Raw genomic sequence first — 19,027 nt, forward strand, 5'->3', positions numbered from 1 at the left:
TGGTCCAAAATAATTCCCTCTGCTCTCAGGGAACAAAAATTTAAGAGCTGATTTTTTTTTTTAGGTAGAAAGACACTGCACTGCTTTCACCTTCCACCCTTTCTGGTGATCTGTATCTACCACAGAGCTAAGAAATTCTCATTTTGGGTCCCATTTCAAACACACAGGTTTTGGAACCCATGAAAGAGAGGATGCAATAGTCTGCAAGACAAGAAATGGTGATTTGTGCAAGCTAGTCAGAAAAACTACCCTGCATTTTTGTCAGCACGTTTGGGATGGATTTGTATCTGCCCAGTTTCTGGAACTGTGCTGGAAGTTGAAAATTGTATTTTATTGAACGTAAGGATGCCAAATGAAGTGGGACCACTGTTCCCAGGGGAGGAAGAGTAGCTAACATGAGAAGGGGGAGTCAGAAAGACGAGCAGCAGTACGTGACCCTGTGGGTGGGAACCACTGTGCTAGCCCCGCTCATGAAGGATGGTGTGATCTGCGCATGCTTCGTGCCCCGGGACTGAGCCACGCGCATGCTGCTTTATTACTGAAGGAGATTGTGCCATGAGAACAAACGTTTCCTCAGGACTTGTAAATGATCAATGAAAACTAAAACCCCAGCAGATCCAGATTTCACTTCTTGGAAAGGAGAATAAAGTCCCTTTTTTTGCTGATGACAGATAGTCATTATCTGGAAAGAAGCTTGGGTTTTGTTTTGGGTTCTTTTGTATACAGCATACAGTTGTATATTTTCATGTGAAGCTGATGAATTATTTTCTGATGATTTTACTGCTCTGGCTGCCAGACATGAACACAGTTGTCTGTATTTGTTGCATAAGCATACTGTTATGAATCTGAATGTTACTTCAAGGGTTAATCTTCAGGATTCAATGAATGAGGAAGGCTTCAGCTCAGGTAACTTTAACTTAGACTAGAGACCTGCTTTTTAGATGACTTCTCATCTAGATCTTGCCATAGTCAATAACAAGAGCCAAGTTCTCAAAGTGTAAAGTAATGTCAAAATGAACCACACTCCCCACTCACTTGTTAGAGTTGCTGACTTCCCACTGATTATAGAAATGGGTCTAAAGAATAGTCTTAGACAGGAACTTTAAGTTTTTTAGCAGCTTAGAACAGATCAGATGAGTTCTAGCTCATAAACCTAAGATGCTCAATCAATAGTCTTTGGAGAATAATTTCTTCCTAAACTGACACTTAATTAGCTGCAAAATTCTTTGAAAAGAAAATCTGACCTTAAGTCCCACCCTACTGGAAAAAAACACCAAAAAAACTCCACCCCACGAGTGATCATGCCAACATATACAGTGGAAAATGTCACTGCAAATAAGTAGGATTCTGTGCTGAATGCAGGGGAATATTTTGTTCTGATTTTATCTATGAGGAGAATACCAAATCTTGCTCAGTCCCAGTCTTGCATAGCTCTCTGACAGATTTCTTCATATCTTGCTTATATTGCTGTCCTATACTTAAAAAAAAAAAAATCACTAGATTAATATTTTGGATACTTTGCATCTTCTACTGACCCTCTTCCTTCTGGTCTGATCCCTACAGATCCTCTCCTCACTTTATTCTTCCTTTATTTGTGGTATGAAAGGAAGTTATCTCAGGGGTTTTAAGGGGCAAACTTTGGGACAACTGGATATGTATTTTGAAGGACTCTTCCTTTCACTTGAGATTCATCTATCAATCATCAATTGTCAGAAACCCTGTAATCCCCCCACCTGGAGAAAGCTGATCTCCACAGCAAGCCTGTTGCACAGTTTTTTCAGACCCAGAAACAAACTTCGTCATTTTATTATCATGGAACAGCTATCCTCATCCTAAAACTGTTTTGGTTGCTCCCATCTTGTATCTTATTCCACAGTCTCCTACAGTCTGCAAAGACCACCACCAGGGTTGTCCATGGTCAAGTGATGCAGAAAGGAAGGGTGCAGGATATCCCTAAGTTAGCAGAACACAAATCACTTGCTGGGACTCTGCACCCACCATCAGAACCTTGGTGGGCAAAGCAGATCAAGTTTCCACCCCAAAGGCAAGAACTATGGAAATCATTTTTAAAAGAGGTTCTTAAGCCCAAATATGAGACTGCCTAAAACATACTTTGTCACAGATGACAACAAGCAACATCTCATACTTTTCTACAAAGGAGGAAGTAATCCCTGACTTTTACTCCATACATTTGTCAGTGCTTTGTGCATTTTCCCCCCATGCCATGAATTCTTCAGGAAATTACATTAGGGCAAAGCCTGAGTAATGTCAGTATCATTCATTTAGACTGTTCTAATTCTTCCCTCAAATCCATTCTTTTATCTCCTGGAAATGCTGATGTACCAGGACTAAACCTGTGTCTCCATACCCAACACCTCCGTAGCTGCCACTTCAGTATTCACGCACACATGTGCACTTCATACGTGCAATGACAGGCCAAGTGTCTGGACTCCCAAGGCTGCAGAAATTATATTTACAAGTACTTTCACATCAAAAAGAAAAATCAGAAGGGTTGGAAAAAAATTCCTACACCTGAAGATTTAGTACTTGCATCTTTTTCTGATAGGGAAGATCATATTTCACTACTCCCTGGGTCAAAGATATATTAATCAGAAGTATACTGTAGAGATGAAAACCCCAGTAATTCCTGTAAAAAAAAAAAAAAAAAAAAAAAAAACCACAACCTTGCAACAGCTGTGATGCTCAATGCTCAGGTAACATCCATTGTGGTGGGATACTGCAACAGACAGAGCTCTGAGATAGAAATAGGTCCTTCTTTCACACTTGCAAAGTCCGCACACACATCTCCATCTTTGTCCACTGTGTCCTTGCACAGTGGGCCCTCTCCACACTTGTCTCTCCTGCCAGCAGGTTTAGTGGCTGCAGCTGAGCTTCCTGCAATGATGCCTCACTGAATAGCTGTTAACTCTTTCTGCTGGTAACCATGGCCATTCATCCTTCAGCTCTGCTCTCAGAAACCTGCCAGCTATAACAGCTTCTTCCCTTCCCACACTCAACTTACTTAATCTATTGTCCCACACAGAACTGCCTCTTGTTCATGTGTCTACAATTCACCCCTCCCAAGAGCTGTCCCAGGAATGTGTTAAAAAGCAGGCTTTCTTCCCATGCCTTAGCCCTGCTTTTTTTTTTGCCTTTTTTTTTTTTTTTCTTTTAACAAATGTGCAATTAACAAATATTTGAGCAGCAAAGTGAACAAGCAAATCAAATATTTATACCATCTATCGTTTACAAAGTGTTCAGAACATATATAAGCTGATTAACTCACTAGCAAATTCCTATTGCTATATTAGTGGTATTAGTGATTACCTTTAAGATCAGTATAGTCATCAGGCTGTCCAGGAGGGTTAGTGATGCTGGTAAAATGGCAGGTAGATGAAATTCTATTTCTGTGTGGTCACTGAAGGACAAATGTATCTGGACAGTAAATCTCTAAGAGGACAGACAGTGCAAGGAATCATAAGAGGAGTAAAATTTCTCACTTCACTACAACTATAGGTCATGGTGGAGAGAAAACAGTGTATCCTGCCCTACCATGCCCCTAATCAGTACTTGGCAAAACATTGCCAGAGTTTTTCTGGTGATTTATTTGGTTCACAGCACATCTGACTTTATTTTATTCTTGACTGAGGGATTTGAGGTTGTTATGTTTGGATAAGAGAAGGCTCTGAGGAGACTTTAGAGCACCTTCCAGTATGTAAAGGGTGATTGCAAGAAAACAGGAGAGGTACTTTAAACAAAGGTGTGTAGTGATAGGATAAGGAGGAATGGCCTCAAAGTGAAGAGTGTAGGTTTAGATTAGACAATAGGAAGAAATTCCTCACTGGAACACGCTGCTCAGACATGTTGTGGATGTTCCATTCTTGGAAGTGTTTTAAGGCCAAGCTGAATGGGGCTCTGAGCAACTTGGTCTAGTGAATGACATCCCTGCCCATGGCAGTAGTGTTGTTTCATGTCTTAATAATAAAACTACTGCTTCAGGTGTGCTACGTGAGCTTAAGCACTGCGATACCTTGCATGGAGAGGATAGCATGACCCTCTGGTAACATTTTCAACACTGATGCCAAAAAATGCTCGTAAAAAGCAGTTAATTATCTGTGGAGCTGAACTGTTGCTTACAAAGACATTGATTAATTATGGTAGCCCCAGCAGTGTCCTTGTATACAAAACAATTATTTAGCCCGTTATATACTTAAAGCATCATGAAAACAAGTTAATAGTGTACAAAGGAGGAAAATGATTACTTTTGCTTATTTTGTAGCCAAAAGCTGGGTCTCTTGGATCGGGTTCGTGGTACCAATACTAAAGGAAAGCTATTTACCCCTCTGAATGTAGATGCCATTGAAGAAAGTCCTTCAAAAGAGCCTAAGAATGTTGTCTTGAATAATAAGGAGCGTTTTCGCACTGCATTCCGAATGAAAGCATACGCTTTTTGGCAAAGCTCAGAAGGTAGCCGATCTGTGTTGATTTCTTTCTATGCATCTCCTGTTCTCCCCATTTTAATTTGTCCTTCTGCATATTCTGTTGAAGGTTTGTGACTTTCTGGGACAAACATGTCTGGTACCTGGTTTTATGTAGTACTTTTGGGACAAGAGCCCTTCTCAAAAACAGCAATTGATACAGGATAAAGCCAGTGCTGGATTCACCCTGTTTGACCTGGAAAGAGCGGCCACACTGGGCAGTCAAGCTATATCCCCCAAAAAGCACACACCATTGTGTCTTGGTTTATGAGCAAGGATGCTATGCTAAGATAGCTCCCTCCTGAGCTGCACCCAGCCCTGCAACAGCCTGTGTCCAGGCATCTCCAATATACCCTCACTGCCATCTCATTAAACCTTGTTTATAGAGTCAATGTCTTCTTCCCTGCCCCTCTGTCCCCAAGCCTGCTTCCCCTCAGAAGTTTCCATTGGGTCTCCATGCAACATTACAAGGAATTTTTCCTCTCAGCTTCCCTGAACGCACATTTTCCTCTTCTTGCCCATAACATATAAATGGTCTTTAATTAACTATTTCCCCTTTCTTGCGCCAGCTGGCCCCAGTGCATGCTGGACATGCTACCATGGATGTAGCCTGGGTGTCCATATCAGGAGCTCAGTTTTCTCCTTCATGAAGGTACATGAGCGCCAGGCAGTGCCAGTAAGAGGAGAACTTGGCCTGTGGCTTCTACAGCCTGTTTTAGCCTTTATGTAAAATAATTGGGGTAAACATCCATTGGAAAGGAAGAAAAGTTCCCAGTGTTTCAGAAATTCTGTATTCTGAGAGGAGATCCTTCAATAATGTGTCTTACAGCTGTCCTAAAATAGTTACATCCTTTTCAAGACCTGACCAGTGAAAGAAGCTGTAAGAGATATTTCTTTATTAAATTGCACATACTTTATGTAGTGCTTTATTCAGCCAGACATCCCTCTAAATATTGTACGGTGAGATGTTCACACATCTGGTTTTTTGAATTGCTTTGCAGATGCAGGAACAGGGGAACCCATGGCAGAAGAAAGAGGCGAGAGTAGTGATTTCCCTATGGAAGATATGATCCCCACATTCAAGACAGCCATCCGAGCTGTCAGGTAAATGTCGTTTTGAAGGATTATGCTTCAGGAAATAACATTACCATGTTGATTCACTGTTTCTGCTATTGCTTTTTTTAGATGCAATAGATGAGATAATACTAATATTTTCAAACACATGAGACAGACCCTATTCAATCTGTTGGAAGCATGCAAAAGGGAGGAAGTTTTTCAGTAACTTTGGCCATGTCATTTTGCAAGATACTCCACAATGTTTTTATTATAAAATAATACTGTGTACTGTTCCTCGTTAAAATGTTATATATATATATCTTTCTCAATTTAGTGACTAATATTTATATGAAACTGAAACTTTTGCTTGACAAAAAACTGTGCTGACTCAACTCTTTATTCACAATTGTATGAGTGTGCAACCTACTTTTCAGCTGGCATGGTTTAATAGATGCTGGGGTCTCCATTTCAGCAGTTTTTTTCTTGTGACATGTGTCACCTCTATTTCCATGTCACAAGAGATATTCCCTAAGGTTAGAAAACTCTTATTAAGCCTTGGTCATGTGTTTAGCACATCAGGCAAATAGAATTCATTCACTGATGCTCTGTTACTCCTTGATGCAGTACTTTTTAATCTCCTCCCCTGAAAAATGCCCCCATGGGAAAATACTCTGATGCTTATTCAGAAGTTGTTAATTTTTGGGTCAGGGACTTACCACCTTCCAGGTGAAATACTGCAAGTCTGGAGAATCTCACATTTATCTAAGAACTCCAAGGAAGATGGTAATAAAAGTATAACGATATATTTATGTGTATATTACCATGATATATACGCTCCTGGTTCTTTTTGAATTGGGTGCAGGAAAATCAGTTTCTAAAAATTCCAAGTTTTCTTAAGGCTGCTGAAAGCCAAGTCACACAGGGTTTGCTCATGTTACCCATGACTTCTTCCCTCCCATTGGAAGCTTCTTTGTCTTTTCCTGATACCTTCTTGCTTTCAAACATTTTATTGTTACTTGTGGAAAACTTCTTCCCCACATCCTGTCCAAATCTAATTGATTCATACAATTTTGATTTAAACTCAATCAGGAGCCAAGATTTTTTCTTTTTTTTCCTTGTGTAATGTACCCAGATCCTGAACATTAATTGTGAGTAATTCTTTCAGACAAAATTACTTAATGGATTTCAGGGTCATGATGGAGGAGATTATAAATTAGAATTGCTAACACTGTGATCCCTATTTTTTCATTTAAGCCTTTGAATGTGTAATTTTGATGTTACCATATATAATTTGGCTAAAATAGGCACAGGTATCATTTTGAAACCTTGAAATATTTATAAAGAACAGAATTAAAGAGTCAGCATCCCTGAAAAAGTTGTAAGAGAATTATCTTTGCTAAATGAAAGTTTAAACAGACTTTAAAAATGTAAAAAAACCCATCAACCTTAAAAAAAGTTAAAATTTTAACAGAAGATGGCAATTTCCCAGTTCCTACCAAGAAGTATCTGGAGACTCTGCTGAGAAAGCAAACATCCAGAATCCAAGTCTAAACCAGATTAAGATAAGGGTTTCATTATTTAAATGTATTTCTTATTTTTGTTTAATCTACCAAGATATATACATTTAAAGTAATGTATAAACAGAAAAGGATAAAAAAAGAATGCCAAACATTTTTCAAGTGCTCTGGCCAGCAGTGTTCCTTGTTATAAGAATTCTGTTACTAATTACTGGGTCATTTTATAATAGCAATAGTAACAGCAATCATTATCATTACAGCAGTGACAATAATGTGATACTGCTGTTTTCTTCAAGGACACTTCAGACAGTTTTTAAAAGTTTTCACCTCTTCACAACCTGAACTGCTGCTAACTTCTTAACTTCCACATTTATATCTAATTAGCATTTCCTATCCAAAACTTTCCCAGGTGCAAAATTAAAACCAAGATGAGAATGATTCAGCATTGCATATACTATAAATTAGCTTTATAATGGGCTGAAGCATAAAAGAAGCAACTCCAGCTTCACAGCTTCAAAATCTCCTGTGACTTGTGTTGTTCAAAGTCAAGATCCAACTGTAATTCTGAAGCTTTAAACTATTATTTTTAGACTATTAATTATGCAAAGCCAACTATTACAAATTTTCAAATATGGTATGATGTTATAGAATCTTTGTTTATACTTTATTACCTTGTTTAGAAAAAACATGCTCAATTTACAAACACCCAGAGAATTCATCCATATTTTGACAAAATTGGAAATTTTCATAGTGGAATTTATATAAGAAATATTTTTTCCTGTTTATTATGCAGGATACTACAGTTTCGTCTCTATAAAAAAAAATTCAAGGAGACTTTGAGGCCTTATGATGTAAAGGACGTGATAGAGCAATACTCAGCAGGGCATCTTGATATGCTTTCCAGAATAAAATACCTTCAGGCAAGGTAAGAATCTTCTGGTAAATGGGAGAAATGTATAGTTTTACTGGCAAAACAAAAACATTGGCCTATTTGTGTACAAGGCCACCCAGAAGTTACATCTTTGCACAATGTAGCTGGTCCATGAGAAAACCTTTTCCCAAAGACAAAAGGCAAGTCTTTAGCAGGGATAACTGTGGGGGAGAGACTGCTGGACATGAGAGTTAAAACGTCCTGTGAATTTTCTTGACCATTGCTTCATTTGATCAGGATCAAATTTCTCTCCTTCTCCCCATTTGACGGATGATAAATAAAAGCAACAGTTGCTCTCCATGAAGTTTTTCTTGGGCTGGATTCTCTGATGACCTGTGCCTAATGAAACATTCCACAGAAGTGCAAAAATACATCAGCACAGAAGGTTTCACTCAGGTGTAATGGACCTATCTGAAAAAATGTTGGAATTTCAGGCCACTGTGATTGTTCAGGTGCAATCTGCATCTGCTGCTGTTTCCTCACAGGAGGGGTTCATTGCAATGTGCTTCTGAGGCACATCTACAAAACTTGGTGCTGCTCCATGAGCCCATGTCAAAGCTTGGGGCTGTAAATTTGTGTGCGGCCCCATGTGTGCAGCTGTGTGTGCTCAGTCTCTGCACAGCACATTCCCTGAGGCCCTCAGTGACTCTGAACAGCAAGATGCCACACAAACATAATTTCTCTCAAGAAGGGGCTGAGGGAGTGCAACACTTGCTGCACATTTCCACCTTATCTGGACTTACCTTGGCTTTGAAAGGCTGCTCTGATCTTTCTGCTGAACTTTTTAATTTCTTATTTCAAAGTGATTCTCCATGCACAGGGCTATCTCTTTTTCAAGTATATAACATGTCTGTCAGCAATGCCTGGGGATCAAGCCAATATCTAGGTAGCTTTGTGAGGCTTGCCTGGAGCTTTTTCAAGTTCCATTTCCAAAACTCCATGGGGCACTGTGAAACCATGCAAGGTATCTGCATGGATTGTCCAATAACACAGATAACTGCTCTGTGGTTTAGTGCTGATTGATATGTGGCCATTTGGGGGGGCAGGCTAAATAGAGACTTACTTACACCTGAGCAGTTGGATATGACAAATGAAAGAATATTCAATATTGTAAAAGAGTATAATTATGTGGGTTGGAGCATTCCAAACAATCTTTCTGCTTTTTGCCAAATAAAAAAATTGAGTAGACTTCCTTATGCAACTTCATTTAAAGTTATGTGTTTCAAGCCAAAAGAATAATTAGTAAAGACTAAAATATTGCTGGCAATTAGAAACAACAACTGACAGAATGTTATTGGTTTGCCAGGATGTCAGAAATTCTACGTTTTGCCAAGTTCTGATTTTCACTACCCTGCACAAAATCTGATGGGTCTCCTGACATTTTAAAGAGCAGCTGCTATTGGATGTTTTTTGACAATCATGCTGTTTGCTTCCTTTGAAGGAAAAGAAGTTGTGTTTCAAATGTTGAAGTTTGGAAACAGTGAGCTAGAACATTACTTAATTACTATAAAATTACCAGGTAATTGCAATTCAGTGCATTGATTGTGACTCAAAAGAGAGCAGACACATCATGACCCTCAATGCATTACCAAATCAACACGTGCTTCCTTTTTGAATCTTTGCTTCAGAGATGCACAGCATGGTCTGTCCTGTGTTACCGTTTGGAGATGGACTTACACAGTTGCACTTTTCTTCTTTTCAGAGTAGATATGATTTTTACACCTGGACCTCCGTCTACTCCCAAGCATAAGAAATCCCAAAAGGGAGGAGCTTTTTCTTACCCTTCACAACAGTCTCCCAGGTGAATTCTTTTATACCTAGTTTTTAGCATAGCCCAACACAGAAATAAAAAGTTACTTTATTCCAGTAAGCATGATCTTTGTTCATCCACTGTTATAGTAATGAGACTGAGGGGATGTGTTGCTGTGAGATGCATGTGGGTAAACATGGAGCCAGAAAGTCGCTAGCTTCCCTAAGAACAATGTTTGATGTAAATCTAAACAATGGCTTCTTAATTGTCCAGCTCAGCTTCTCCACTATTTGAAAATATGGTTTTAAATTAAATACATGCATTTGATTGCTGATGTGATAATTTTCTAACATTTAACTTGTAAACCCACATAAAAGCTCAATAAAAATCACTAACAGTTTGAAAGTAAATTAGTTATCCTCCTGAAGTGCCCACCAAATGGCAAGCAGACATTTTTAATGCATCTGCTTTTAAACCAGTCATTGGTGAGAGATACTCAAAATAAATTGTAGTAACAGATTTCTGGATGTGAAAGTTGCACCATATTATTGTATTGCTGCTTTCCACATAGAAAAAAAAATCAATAATAAATGACATTTCTTCTGTTGTTTACAACTATCAATCTGTCAATAAATATCCATCAAGAACCACATAAGACCATCAGCAATCTGTCCCCAAAGCTGTTGTGGTTGCTCAGAACAAAAGCAATCTTACAGAAAATACATTATCCCAAGCAGGGAAAAATCTGAAACCACGTAAATGTGGAGACAGAGACCTAAGTAAAGGGAAGAGGCAGTGATCATTTGGGGAGGAAAGCAGATTGCAAAAACTGCATGAGCCCATAACACCAAGTAACCCAATGTGGAAAATCTGACATGTTTTAGGTACATGTGTAGGATTTTGTCAGGAAAGAGAAAAACTGGCCATGTTAAAGGTTTTGGAGTCTATTTGTTCTAAATCATGTTAAAGAGCAAGCACTCAGAAACTGTTTTTCTAGACTTTGTTATGGGAAGATATTGATTCCTTTGACATTGGCTTGAAAACCATTTGGTAAAGGTTTAACTTGATCATGAACGTCCAAGATCCCATGAAGTTTATAAATCAAGCTCTTTAGTTAGAGATCATCTTCTTACCTACTGAATTTGGTCCATCTGATGGACAGGCAGGAGGAAAACTTAGTCTAGAATCAGCTTTAAATGTTCAGACCAGTCTCTCTCTTTTCAGCATTTCCAATCTCTGACACTTACTATTTGATATAATGAAATTGAGAAAAAAACCACACTCATCCTTGAAACTCAGATTCAGTTTCCAAAGACATTAATTATAAAAAATTAGATTTTAAAAAAAACATGGCCATCTGTAGACCCACTAACTGCACTATCTCAATAATTTTCACAAACCTGAAATTATTCCAACAAGCTGGGGATTAATTTAAATTTTACTTTTAACTTCTGGGGCCTTTTAATCTTTATCTTAAACTTGAAGACAAGAAAAAAAATAAAAATAAAGATTATATATTTTTTAGGAATGTATTAGCATCACACAGAATAGACTTTCACTCCTGCTTGTATAAACAGCTAAAAGGGCTCTAAAGATCTCTATGAATAAATCAACAAGACGGCAATTCTTTTTTCTGATATAAATTGCTTATTGTGATGTAAAGAAATATTGAGCACTAATAGAATTATTAATTCTTTATAGAAATGAACCATATGTAGCCAAAGCATCTACAGCTGATACTGAAGACCAAAGTATGATGGGAAAATTTGTTAAAGTTGAGAGGCAGGTAAGTAATTCCAAGACAGTGACAGAGACTGAGATGCTTGTTCAGAAATGATATAGCTGACATAAATTCTGTATGGCCCAGGCAGAATTGTGCTGATGGTGGTGAAGACTCACAGAGATCTTGTTCTAATGATCACAAAACTATGTCGCTAGTTTTTCATGAAAGAATTTATTTAACTGGGAAATGTGCCTTTTGAAACTGTGCCACTGTGTATGACAGAAGATCCTAACCACAATGTTGGAGTGGGACTTTTTCATTCCTGTAACTTCAGTACTCATCATGTCTGGTGTTTGGTGTGAGCAAACCCTTTTCCTGCAGGGTCTGGTCTCAAAATGATTGTCCACTCTTGGACCCTATCCAAAAGAGAAAGAAAACTAGTTCTGATATGCAACCCTGATGTTGTGAGACTATTACGTGGTGTTAGGTCATAGGTTGGATTCAATGATCTAAAAGGTCTTTTCCAACCTTGATTATTCTGTGATTCACAGTTGGAGATCCCTGTATGCAAAGGTAATTCCATATATTGAATTTTGGTAATAGCTATTTACCACTGGTATCAAGACTTTGTCATAACATTATAGAGTCCTGTTGGATACTGTTAAATATCCAGCAAGACTAATAATTTTTTGGCACGGTTCATAGGGATGGGTCTTCTTATTCTGAGGCAGTTAGAGGATAAGCTGTCCATCCATTTCAGCCTAGCTTCTGAGGGAAGGTCATGGTTATTGTATGTGCCTCCATGACCCATAAACATGGCAGCACACCGTTGGTAAGGGCAGTGCACGTATGGAATTGTGCACTCTTTTTGAACTGCTGACTTGAGGCAATATCATAACATTGGTATTTTTCAGGTAAATGACATGGGGAAGAAACTGGATTTTCTTGTTGATATGCATATGCATCACATGGAACAGCTGCAGATACAAGTTGCTGAGATAAGTCCATTGAAAGAAACCGCTTCACCTGCAAGGGAGAAGAGAGAAGAAAACAAATATTCTGAATTAAAACCAATAATATATAAATACACTGAGCAGTGTTCTCGTGAAACTCCTTACAACTTCCAGCAGGTTCCAGTCAACAAAGTCAGCCCCTATGGTTTCTCAGCACGGGGTCACATGGCTCACTCACAATCTTTATCAAAAGGTGGGCAAAACTCTGGCAAACTGCAAGCCGCACCTTCCTCAACTTCATATGCAGAAAGGCCAACGGTTTTGCCTATATTTACATTAATGGACCCCCAGGTTAGCTACCGCTCCCAAGGGGACCTTCAAAGCCCTTACTCAGATAAGGTGTCCCCGAGGCAGAGAAGGAGCCTGACGAGAGACAGCGATACTCCATTGTCCCTTCTCTCTGTCAACCACGAGGAACTGGAGCGCTCCCCCAGTGGCTTCAGCATCTCCCAGGAGAGAGACGACTTCCCGTTTGGCCCCAACGGGGGGTCGGCGTGGATGAGAGAGAAACGCTACCTGGCAGAGGGGGAGACAGACACAGACACAGACCCTTTCACACCAAGTGGCTCCATGCCTTTGTCCTCTACAGGAGATGGGATTTCGGATTCAATATGGACCCCATCAAACAAGCCAGTTTAAAAGTGTGTGTGGGGGCAGTCACTGGTTGACTTCTCCTTGTAATGTAAGCATACTTTGTATATCTCACTTACTCTACACCCAAAGCTTACTAGTTCAGAACACCAATGGCTGCATAAGATGCATGTGATATTAGTGGTAGTCATTCTGCACCATTTCATACAATTTACTGATGCAGTTTTTTTCATGCTACCAAAACTAAGGAGCTTAGTTTTGAGCATGGTTTGCATGACTTTGCCCTATATAAATGGTACAGCTGATTTCTTCCATGATACGTATCTATCTGGTACTCTTCAATACAACGATGGTGAATTGATAACAGACAAGATACAGTGGTCCTTGCTACATTTTGTAATCAGAGCAGCAAAATAAAAATATTTTCAGGAACAATATCCCTTTGTGGAAACATAACATCTGAATAATTTTCCAGTATAAGCAAATCAATCTCTAATCAACCAAGCCAAAAATTTCTAATATCTATCTAAAAGCAGGGAAAAAGCTGAGTTAAAATATGACCTTAATGAATTTTTTTTTTGTGAACTAAATGATTCTCATGTGATGTCTTATATAATTACCCCTGAAAAACAATGTTGAAAAGAAATTATGGGTAAGATTTTAAATCATCAAAGCCACCTTCTGGGATCAATCTTAGTTAGTTATTTATTGAAAAATGTAAATAGAAATCCCTCAAACTACTTTGAAAAGCTTCACTAGTGTTTATAAAATTGCTCAAAGTAGGATTTTAATGCTTTTTTTTAGAAAATCTTTTGCTAAGTCTATTTGCTACTTATGGGCCAAATTTTCTTTGTTACCAAAATAAGGCTGTTCAGTGTAGGGAACTCCAGGTTTATGCACTCCACTCTTCTATTGACTTAGGTGCTGCTAAGTAAGATGCATAATGTAACTCAGCCTGTTTCCCAAGCTGTTAATTGGGAGTTACACTTCCACACATGCTCACAGATTGAAAGGCTCAATTCTCTAATATTTTCCAAGTGCTTTGAGCTCCTCAAATGTGCAGAAAATTGCTGTTCTCTTCCCTGCAAGTCCTACAGTGTGAGATGCTGCCAGAATCTGTTTCTCTCTGTTTACCTTTTCTCTTGGAAATGGAGTGCTCCAGATCCATGCATGTGTGCTATATTTAAGATTAATGTATGAATAAATGAACACCATTTTTGTCATGTGTCCCTGAGCAACAGAGAGATAAGTACATTCCCTAGACCTCAGCCAATTTTTTTTTTTTTTTTTTTTTTTTTAATGAAAGTTGGAAATTATTGAGAAGGAGGAGACCAGGAAAATCAGTTGTCAGTCAATGTGTCCATGAAATTGCATCTATATGATGTCCAGCTTGATGGCTGTACGCTCTTTACAGCTGGTGGAAAATAAAGGAGCACCATCAGTGAGCTCAGGGTACAAAAACCAAGGCACACATCAACTTTAGGATGAGATAAATCTCACCTTTAACTCAGTTATCTACAATGACTAAACGTCTGCCAACTTCAAAGAGAGCAGAGGCTGACTTGCTTAGATGTCAGATAATCAGAGATGACACGATCAGTGTTGAGGCTCTCACCTCTCCCCCACTGATCCAAGGCCTCTCTGCCATGGTTCATCTCCACCCCACGTCCAGGACCCCTGTCACACGACTTCCCCACTGTGACCAGGGCACTGACCATCAAAGATGCAAGGATTTGGTCCAAATAAGATGTTAGAAGAGGGACTTTCTGTAGAGACTGCTTGTATTGCACTGCAGCTGCACAACTGAGCATCCTTGGGCATCCAGTCAGAGGCAAGAACACATTACTGGGCTTCCCAGTGCTTACTGGGTTTTGCACAGCCCTGGATAAAAAGCACTCCAATGGACAATATTTTGTTGGGTTTTTCCAGCCATAGTAAGCTTTTGGTTTAATTCCTCAGTATTGTTGACCTCTCATAACAGTCATTCCATCCAGGGACTTTCAGTTCTTTCCCAGATATGGGCATTGCCTTCCTCTTCATTGTTTGTTCTCTATTGGAAGAGACATCTAAAGGATTAGGATCTTCTTACTTCGTCTGATTCTTCAGCTAAATCATGATTCATCCTTCTGGGATGGATCTTCAGAGAGAACAAATTATTGCTGTTACTGGATTAAATACTGCAGACCAGTTACAGCCTTTGAAGACTGGGCTGAGTTCATGGAGCTGTTCTGAAGCCAGAAATTATGATGGTATGAGGCACAATTTTGGTAATTACTTAATTGACAAAATAGCATTGAGCTGAAATATAATCTGTGTTTGGCACAGTTTTGTGGTTAAATTTGCAAAGAATAAAACTAAATGACCAAAGTGTAATTCGTTATAATTTGGCATATTGGGAAGAATTCTTTGGCCTTTGCGATTCTTGGAAATATCTGCGTTGTACCTGTTGCAGGCTTTCTGAAAGAGTAATAGAGGTCTGTGGCAACTTGTGAGATTTAACCCTCACATGACAAGATAATGGAAAAGAATAAGTAATTACTTTAACATTGCTACACTTCTGAAGTTGATATAAGTATGTGCTAGACAAGCATGTGTCACTTTTCTTGTATGTCAAGGGCCTATCGTTCCTTCTAATTTCATCTGAGTTTGGTCCTTTTTAAATGCTTTCTAGATCTAAGTAATCAAAAATCAAGGCATTTCAGTAGGGCATTAGGTCTGATCTTTTAAGAAATGGACTCTAAAAGTCTGATCACTTTGTGATTGTCTTTGACAGCGGCTATGCCATGCAATTCCCTGTCCAATTCCCGCTGAAATCCTTTGGTTCATGTTTCTGTTCTCTTCCGTGGCAGGCCATACAAAAATAATAATTTCTCAGTATTAAACCCAGCTGAAAATCCTTAAATAGCCTCCTTATAAAGAGGTATGTTCTTTCCAAGAGAAAATCCAAGCAAGGGCAGAGGCTTGGATGAATTCACCTGCACACAGAGTACAGCCCCAGAGAAAGCAGGATTTGGGCTGTCCTGCACTCAGCACACTTAGCAGCTGAACTGTCTTGAAGTTAGTATTTTCTCTGGCCTGCAATCAACAATTTGCAATATGCATCTTAAAGGTCGGGTATTTGTCGCGACAAGCCACACCATCAAATATATAATGATGCCAGATAAGATCTGCCTCTTCTTAAAAAGCACTGGTGATAAACTCAGCAAGATCCTCTGCAGTAGACATCTGTGGGTCCTGTGAAGGGGATCCAAGAAATGAGACAGAGAGATCTCGTTAGCTTATTTTAATATCTATTTTTCCTTCTTAGCGCTGAAACTGGTTACTTCTCTGTTCATAAGGGTGCTGTTCTTAGCAGCTCTCTGCCCTTTACATCATCAGGTTTAAAAAAAAAGCATCCATCAGTTCTGCTGACAACAGATACATGTCAAGGTTCCACCAACAAGGTGAGATCTGGAGACCATCCCTCATCTGGGCTGTGCACACAAATTTCATCAGACTCCAGTCAGGGTGTGTCCAGGCAGTGCATCCACCTTTGAACTGCAGTTTGTGCTGGCCACAGATACTGGACAAAGCAAAATAAACTATGTGTGATCCCAGTAACATTAAGAAGGTCAAGACTTGTTTCTACACCCAAGAAATCTCTATTCACTATTTCAATTGAGAAAGGCATCTGGGTCACTAATAGTCTTCGTAATAGGAGTTAATTAGGTTTATGCCTTCCTCTGCATGGTGTTTCAGTTGAAGAGTTATCAGTTCTCTTTGGGTCAGATCTTTGTAGCATCTTGAGTGACACTAGCACTTTGTTTGCATGTACTTAACATTAAAAAGTATTAATGACTTTGATGACTCTCATCTCATTTCAGGCCTTGAGATATTTTTCATAATTTGAAACTGAGGAGCATTTCTCTGCTCTCCTTGAAGTAAGTTAGAAACCTTCTCACAGTGATGCACTGGGAGTAGGGCTAGGTTATAATCTGCCTTTATTTATAAATTTCCTTGTGAAGGACAGCACTGATCTTGAGACATTTTTCTTGGCTACATTTTGAGAGTGATTTTCAGTCCCTAACAAATGCCACATGCCTGGAAGTTTTCAAAAAGGTGAATCTGTGTTTACATTGTGTGCCTCTCTTTGCAGCATTATTAGCAATTAAGCTTCTTCATTTTAGATGCAAACTGGGACTATTTGATTAAGGCAAAAGCGAATGCTTAGTTGAAGTATGAAGGTATGATAAATGTGGTTTATTCTGTACTTAAGGAGCTGGCACTTAAAAAAAAAAAATCTAGTCAGGTAATGGCTATTGTCCTTGCCTTGGCTTTTCCCTGCCCTAAATTTATCAGTCTGGCTCATATCAAAATAAAAGGGAATCCAACCCATGGAGAGATTGATTAGCAAGTCCCTAAATGGACTTTGGATATATTTGCTCTGTTTTATCCGTAACGTTGCTGCATTATTACGGTCCAGAGTGGAAATAGTTTAATTTTTTTCTGCTGCAAATGGTGGCCCATAAGTGCTGCAAACTAAAGCCCCCCTGACACTGGGGTAGCAGGGCTGCTGCCTGGTGGTCCAGCCAGTTTGCAAGATCACAGCCTAAAGCAACCAGAAGAGGCAGAGTAAGGAGCACTCCTCATCCCTGCTGGGAGCCCAGCTGCTGCAGAGGTGTCACATCTGCTTAGGTAAGAACTAAATCCAACCTGCTCACTGCAGAGAGTGTGAGGAGAGTAGGGTCTGGATTCCTTGCACCCCACAGCCCCCATCACTAAGCTCTGGGTGCATAAGAGCTGCAAACCTAAATTTCCTACAGCACCTCATGAATTTGGTGGGATGTCACTTTTATCAAGAGCTCAGCTGGATATGAGTGTTCAACTTGAAGATGATTTTAAGAGGAGCAGAGGAAAAGGGGGCATTTTCTGGTGATTTTTAGTTGGGCACTCTGGGGATGAAGATCCTGGGTATCACTTTTCCTTCTGGTTTTTTAGGCTGTAAGTTTTGGTCTTTCCCAATTCAGCTTTGATTAGCTTCCCTCTGAAGTTAACTTAAGCAAAATACTGAAAATGGGATCCTATTTCCATCATGAAGAACACGCTGAGACTGAAGGTTACATAGCTAACTGCATTTTGTTTTCTAGTTATGGCATCTTATTATTACTAGTATTTGTGCCTTGCTCACTGAAATCTTCTCCATGCTACAAAGATGCTTTTCAGATTCTGGCTGACAAGGGAACACAACTTTTATACAAGTGGCCTTTAGTGCTCTTTATAATATTATTTATTGTAATTTTTAAACTGTATGTGTAATTTCTATTCTGGCACTGTCCAATATTTGAACAAATTTAATATGTTTATTTCAATATATTATGCAAACAATACTTCTTAACTGATTTTTTTTATGTTCTGTCTTTAAAAACTGCACCACTTATTAATAAATAGAAATTTCAATTATTATGTGGGTGAGTTTATTTTCATTTAAATCTTAATATCTTCAAGCATATCCAAAGGATAAATTGTCAAATGTCCCCACAGCAGAGACATGGGCAAAGACCCTTTTGACTTCATCTAGGCAGGACTAAATTCAGCTAAAAGTAGGTTTTATGTGGATTCCACAGCCAGCCCTGTCAACACACAGCAGATCCCGTTATTTGTGACATCTTTTGATTTAGTGGCCATGTAATTTAAATGGCTTTGAGCATAGATGTGGGGGAAAATGAAAAGTGGGGAGAAATACATTCATATTGGAGACATTAATGTGCTAAAATATTATGAGATTGCAAACAAAATATAGAGAGAACATAGTAGTGGCACAAACATGATCAGAATATCCCCTGCAGGGAGTTTGCTTGAATTCTGCCCCTGGTTCTGTGAAACATCAACTCTTCCCAAAAGTCTAGCTGGACACGGGGAGGTATTTTTAAGGCATTTTCTGTGGCTTCAGTTTCATGGCTGTCACCAAGGAATAAGCTCTGCTGGGCAC

The 19,027-nt window shown here is 39.1% G+C and overlaps 1 protein-coding gene across 3 annotated transcripts in view; it reads left to right on the top strand.

The window, feature by feature from the left end:
• KCNQ3 (potassium voltage-gated channel subfamily Q member 3) overlaps positions 1-18,498 on the top strand; it is a 198,238-nt gene extending 179,740 nt beyond the window's left edge. For all 3 annotated transcript variants that reach the window (XM_040079503.1, XM_040079486.1, XM_040079495.1), the window contains exons 10-15: positions 4,280-4,467; positions 5,480-5,582; positions 7,845-7,976; positions 9,685-9,783; positions 11,434-11,518; positions 12,370-18,498. In XM_040079503.1, coding sequence (XP_039935437.1) covers positions 4,280-4,467; positions 5,480-5,582; positions 7,845-7,976; positions 9,685-9,783; positions 11,434-11,518; positions 12,370-13,107 — 1,345 coding nt within the window. In that variant the 3' untranslated portion in view covers positions 13,108-18,498. The remainder of the gene's footprint in view (positions 1-4,279; positions 4,468-5,479; positions 5,583-7,844; positions 7,977-9,684; positions 9,784-11,433; positions 11,519-12,369) is intronic.
• Positions 18,499-19,027: the final 529 nt, after the last annotated feature.

This window comes from Hirundo rustica, chromosome 1 (genome assembly GCF_015227805.2).
Source record: "Hirundo rustica isolate bHirRus1 chromosome 1, bHirRus1.pri.v3, whole genome shotgun sequence".
Taxonomy (NCBI): domain Eukaryota; kingdom Metazoa; phylum Chordata; class Aves; order Passeriformes; family Hirundinidae; genus Hirundo; species Hirundo rustica.